This window comes from Piliocolobus tephrosceles, chromosome 13, assembly GCF_002776525.5.
Source record: "Piliocolobus tephrosceles isolate RC106 chromosome 13, ASM277652v3, whole genome shotgun sequence".
Classification (NCBI taxonomy): domain Eukaryota; kingdom Metazoa; phylum Chordata; class Mammalia; order Primates; family Cercopithecidae; genus Piliocolobus; species Piliocolobus tephrosceles.
Genome location: NC_045446.1, coordinates 17,947,364 through 17,953,521, shown reverse-complemented (window position 1 = coordinate 17,953,521; position 6,158 = coordinate 17,947,364). Strand labels below are relative to the sequence as shown.

Here is a 6,158-nt window from a genome sequence, read left to right as displayed (position 1 = left end):
AAAAAAAAAAAAAAAAAAAAGTCTATGAACTAGTGATTTGAGATTTCACGTTTATCACATTCTAGATTGTATTTTATTTTCATTTCTTTATTTGAAATAGAGACAAGTCTCCCTATGCTGCCCAGGCTGATCTCGAACTCCTGGCTGGGCTTGAGCAGTTCTCCCGCCTTGGCCTCCCAAACTGCTGGGATTACAGACATGAGCCATCATACCTGACCTAGGTTTTAGTTTTTAGTTTTATTTTTTCCTGCACCCAGCTAATTTTATTTGATTTGTAGAGACAGGGTCTTGCTATGTTACCCAGGCTGGTCTCGAACTCCTGGGCTCAAGTGATCCTCCTGCCTTGGCCTCCCAAAGTGTTGGGATTACCAGCATGAACCACAGTGCCCAGCCCCACATTCCAAATTTCTACGGATAGAGTATACTTAGGGATGAGTATGTTTCTGGACGTTCGACTCGGCTCTCCTGGTCTGTTGTCTGTGCACAGCGTCACATTGTTTTAATAATAGAGGCTTTAGCATACATAGCTGGGAAGGCTAATGTTCTTTTTTAGTTTTTCTTTCCAGTGTTTGCCTGGCAATTCTTACATGTTTGTTTTTCCATATGAACTTTATTATCAATATGTCTAGGTCTATAAAAAAGCTTGGTGGTGGCCGGGCGCGGTGGCTCATGCCTGTAATCCCAGCACTTTGGGAGGCCGAGGCGGGCAGATCACAAGGTCAGGAGATCGAGACCATCTTGGCCAACACGGTGAAACCCCATCTCCACTAAAAATGCAAAAAATTAGCCTGGCGTGGCGGCAGGCGCCTGTAGTCCCAGCTACTTGGGAGGCTGAGGCAGGAGAATGGTGGGAACCCGGGAGGCGGAGCTTGCAGTGAGCCGAGATCGCGCCACTGCACTCCAGACTGGGCGACTGAGCAAAACTCTGTCTCCAAAAAAAAAAAAAAAAGCTTGGTGGTATTTTTATTGGGATTATGATACTTTAATAAATTAACTGGGAGAATAGACATAGTTTTCATATTGAGTCATTTTATCCAAGGATAAGAAATGTCTTCCTATTTGTTCAAGTCTATTATTGTATCTCTTTCTTTTTTTTTTTTTTTTTTTGAGAGGGGGTCTCGCTCTGTCACCCAGGCTGGAGTGTGGTGGTGTGATCTCCACTCACTGCAAGCTCCGCCTCCTGGGTTCACGCCATTCTCCTGCCTCAGCCTCCCGTGTAGCTGGGACTACAGGCGCCCGCCACCGTGCCCAGCTAATTTTTGTATTTTTAGTAGGGACGGGGTTTCACCGTGTTAGCCAGGATGGTCTCAATATCCTGACCTCGTGATCCGCCCGTCTCGGCCTCCCAAAGTGCTGGGATTACAGGCTTGAGCCACCGCGCCCGGCCTATTGTATCTTTCTTGACTGCTGCAATGTATTCTAATTTTTTCCCTTGGTATCTTATTTTATGTATTTGTAATATCTTATTTTTCTTGAGTGAATTAGCTAATGGTTTGCCGATTTTCTCAAAACAAATACCTAGGGATTTGATTTATGAAATTATTAGGCCTATTATTTTTCTTTTTTTTTTGGTTTTGTTTTGTTTTGAGACATTAGTCTCACTCTGTTGCCCAGGCTGGAGGCAATGGTGCAATCTCAGATCACCGCAACCTCCACCTCCTGGGTTCAAGTAATTCTCCTGCCTCAGCCTCCCAAGTAGCTGGGATTACAGGTGCACGCCACCATGCCTGGCTAATTTTTTTATATTTTTAGTAGAGACGGGGTTTCACCATGTTAGCCAGGTTGGTCTCGAACTCCTGACCTCATGATCTGCCTGCCTCAGCTTCCCAAAGTGCTGGGATTACAGGTGTGAGCCACTGCACCTGGCCATTTTTTTTTTTTTTTTTTTTTTGAGACAGTCTTGCTCTGTCACCCAGGCTGGAGTGCAGTGGCGCGATCTTGGCTCACTGCAAGCTCTCCTGCCTCAGCCTTCTGAGTAGCTGGGACTACAAGTGCACATCACCACGCCTGGCTAATTTTTTGTATTTTTAGTAGACACAGGGTTTCACTGTGTTTGCCAGGATGGTCTCGATCTCCTGACCTTGTGATCCGCCCACCTCAGCCTCCCAAAGTGCTGGGATTACAGGTGTGAGCCACCACACCTGGCTAGGCCTATTATTTTTCTATTGTGGTTCATTAATTTCTGCTTTTATCTCTTAAAAAGTTTTCTTATGCTTCTGTCTGGTTTACTTTGCTGTTCTCTTGCTAGCTTTTTTTTTTTTTCCCAGATAGGGTCTTGCTCTGTTGCCCAGGCTGGAGTACAGTGGCACAGTCATAGCTCATTGCAGCCTTGAACTCCTGGGCTCAAGCAATCCTCTTCTTGCTTCAGCTTCCCACGTATAGCTAGGATCATAGGTACATGCCACCATGTCCAGCTAATTATTTTATTTTATTTTTCAAGATGGAGTCTTGTTCTGTCGCTCAGGCTGTACTGCAGTGGTGCAATCTCGGCTCACTGCAACCTCCACCTCCACCTCCCGGGTTCAAGCAATTCTCCTACCTCATTCTCCCGAGTAGCTGGGATTACAGGTGCACACCACTATGCCTGGCTAATTTTTGTATTTTTAGTAGAGGCAGGGTTTCACCATGTTGGCCAGGCTGGTCTTAAACTCCTGACCTCATGATCTGCCTGCCTTGGCCTCCCAAAGTGTTGAGATTACAGGTATGAGCCACAGCGTCTGGCGAAGGTGTGGTTTTTCTGTGTAGGTTTTATTGTTGTTAGTGTCGTTCTGTATTGTTTGTAGAGGTTGCATGGGGAGATTTGGGTAAAGGCAACTACTATTATTATCCTCATCAGACTTGTAGGTCTAACTTTTTAATTTTTAAATTTTTCTTGGTCTTTTATTATTAATTTTTTTGAGACAGGGTCTCACTCTGTCGCCCAGGCTGGAGTGTAGTGACACGGTCACAGCTCACTGCAGCCTTAACCTCCCAGGCGCAAGGGATCCTCCTCTCTCAGCCTCCCAAGTAGCTGGGACTATAGGCATGTGCCACCATACCCAGCTAATTTTTTGTAGAGACAGGGTTTTGCCATATTGCCCAGGTTGGTCTTGAACTCCTGAACTCAAGTGATCTACCCGGCTTGGGCATGAGCCACCTCCCCTGGCCTGGTCCAACTTTTTAAAAGCATTATTCTGCCTGTTGGGTGGAGAATACATTGTAGGTGGGCAAAGAATGAAGGAAACTAGTGGTTCAGGAGCTGGAGCTAGAAATGGTGAGAAGGGGTTGGATTTGGGATCTATGTTGAAGGTAGAGCCGACAAGATTTGCTAGGACTGGATGTGTAGGGTGAGGAAGTGAGGAGAGCAAGAATGACTGGAGGGGTAAGTGGACTGTCACCAGCTGTGTCTCATGAAGGGGCGTGGCTGGACTATGAGCTATTCTCTCAAGGTTACAAGCCTGATGAGAGCTGTTCTCTCTCAAGGTTACAAGCCTGATGAAGGGAAACGAGGGGATGCCTGTGAAGGTGACAGCGGGGGACCCTTTGTCATGAAGGTAAGCTTCTCTAAAGCCCAGAGCCTGGTGAACTCATCTGGGGATGGGGAGAAACTTGTATCTAGAAACAGTTGCCTGGCAGGGGAATACTGATGTGGCCTTGAACTTGACTCTATTGGAAACCTCATCTTTCTTCTTCAGAACCCCTTTAACAAACGCTGGTATCAAATGGGCATCGTCTCATGGGGTGAAGGCTGTGACCGGGATGGGAAATATGGCTTCTACACACACGTGTTCCGCCTGAAGAAGTGGATAAAGAAGGTCACTGATGAGTTTGGAGAGTAGGGGGCCACTCATATTCTGGGCTCCTGGAACCAATCCAGTGAAAGAATTATTTTGCTGTTTCTAACACTATGGTTCCCAATAAAAGTGACTCTCAACGAGCTTCAGTGCTCCCAGTGCTATTCATGGGCAGCTCTCTGGGCTCAGGAAGAGCCAGTAATACTGCTGGATAAAGAAGACTTAAGAATCCACCACCTGGTACACACCGGTAGTCCCAGCACTCGGGAGGCTGAAGTGGGAGGATTGCTTGAGCCCAGCACTCCAGCCTGGGTGACAGAGTGAGATCCTGTCCCAAAAGAATCCACCGTCTTCAGAGCAGGGCCAGGTGAGAGGAAAGATGGCAGGTTGAATTTACAGGCATTTAAGATATTCCACCCTCTGGGCTTTAACGGACTATCTCATTTAATCCTCATAAGAGGTAGGTGAATAAACTGAGATTTGGAGAAGTACCTTGTCTAAAGTCACATGGCTAAGAAAGGTCAAAGTAGGACTTCAAATATAGAAAATATTGAGTGAGGCCGGTGCTTTTTTAGTTAACTCCCTACATCTTCCCTCATATCATTTAAAATGATGTCACATCAGGTGGGGCATGGTAGCTCACATCTGTAATCTCAGCAATTTAGGAGACTAAGGTTGAGGCTAGGAATGCGAGATCAGTCTGGGCAATGTGGTGAGACCCCAAAAAATAAAATTAGCTGGGTGTGGTGGCATGTGCCTGTAGTCAAGGTTACTTGGGAGGATCGCTTGAGCCCAGGAGGTTGAGGCTGCAGTGAGCCATGATCACATCACTGCACTTGCACTGTAGCCTGGGTGACAGTGAAACCCTGTTTATAAAACTCAGAGCCGGGTGCGGTAGCTCATGCTGGCACTTTGGGAGGCCGAGGCAGACGGATCACGAGGTCAGGAGATCGTAGACCATCCTGGCTAACGCGGTGAAACCCTGTCTCTACTAAAAATACAAAAAATTAGCCGGGTGTGGTGGCGGACGCCTGTAGTCCCAGCTACTCGGGGGGCTGAGGCAGGAGAATGGTGTGAACCCGGGAGGCGGAGCTTGCAGTGAGACAAGATTGCACCACTGCACTCCAGCCTGGGCGACATCTTGGCGACATCTTAGAAAAAACAATCAGATCTGGCTGGATGTGGCTCACACCTGTAATCCCAGCACTTTGGGAGGCTGAGGCCGATGCAGACAGATCATGGGATGGAGCATGGCTCCGTCTTGGGATAAGTCTCATCCACGAGCTCAGGGAAGAATGGAGATCAATGTCTGCCTTAGGCACAGGATAGTGGAGTGGAGCAGGAAAATCCTGTGGCTATAGTACCTGGTAGGATCTTCTAACGTGGTTTTCAGCAGGAAGGGACCTGACATAGGGATCTTTAGCACCCTCCCCTTAACATTTTTTTTTTCTCCTCATTTTTCAACACATCAGAAAACAAGCAGGACAGAGTTCCTTGGCCTCATTCTTTGGTTCTGGTTGACCGAAAGGTAGTGAGCTTGCAGGATGTGGCAGCCCAGGGCATCACCTCGATCAAGGGGGAAGGGATTCAGAATTGCCTGTAACATGCAGGACCTGCTTTTTAAACAAGAACACACATTCTCGTAAGTCTGTTTTCTTCCAACATAGCAGTCAGTGTTGTAAGCTCTAGGTACTTGGGTTTTTCAAGTCAGCTGTGCTAATTCCAGACCGGAGTGCAGCCATTCCCTCCTCATTTTTTTTTTTTTTTTTTTTTGAGACGGAGTCTCGCTCTGTCGCCCAGGCAGCAGTGCAGTGGCCGGATCTCAGCTCACTGCAAGCTGTGCCGCCCGGATTCACGCCATTCTCCTGCCTCAGCCTCCTGAGTAGCTGGGACTACAGGCGCCCGCCACCTCGCCTGGCTAGTTTTTTGTATTTTTTAGTAGAGACGGGGTTTCACAGTGTTAGCCAGGATGGTCTCGATCTCCTGACCTCGTGATCCGCCCGTCTCGGCCTCCCAAAGTGCTGGGATTACAGGCTTGAGCCACCGCGCCTGGCCACCCTCCTCATTTTTGAGACAGGGTCTCGCTCTGTTGCCCAGGCTGGAGCGCAGTGGAGTGATCATGGCTCACTGCAGCCTTGACCTCCTGGGCTCAGATGATCCTCCCACCTCAGCCTCCCAAGTAGCTGGGACTACAGGCTTGAGCCACTATACCCAGTTAATTTTTGTTTTTTTTTTTTTGGTAGAGCCGTGTTGCCCATGCTGGTCTTGAACTCCTGGGCTCAAGTGATCCACTCACCTCAGCCTCCCAAAATGCTAAGGTTATATGAATGAGCCACCAGGCCCAGCCTTTGTAGCCATTCTTTCTATTTTTTTTTTTTTTTTTTT

The 6,158-nt window shown here is 47.7% G+C and overlaps 1 protein-coding gene across 1 annotated transcript in view; it reads left to right on the top strand.

Annotated features, from left to right (window-relative positions):
- The window catches only part of F2 (coagulation factor II, thrombin), a 21,103-nt gene extending 17,187 nt beyond the window's left edge, over positions 1–3,916 (top strand). The window contains exons 13-14 of the mRNA XM_023215697.2: positions 3,463–3,533; positions 3,675–3,916. Coding sequence (XP_023071465.1) covers positions 3,463–3,533; positions 3,675–3,818 — 215 coding nt within the window. The 3' untranslated portion in view covers positions 3,819–3,916. The remainder of the gene's footprint in view (positions 1–3,462; positions 3,534–3,674) is intronic.
- Positions 3,917–6,158: the final 2,242 nt, after the last annotated feature.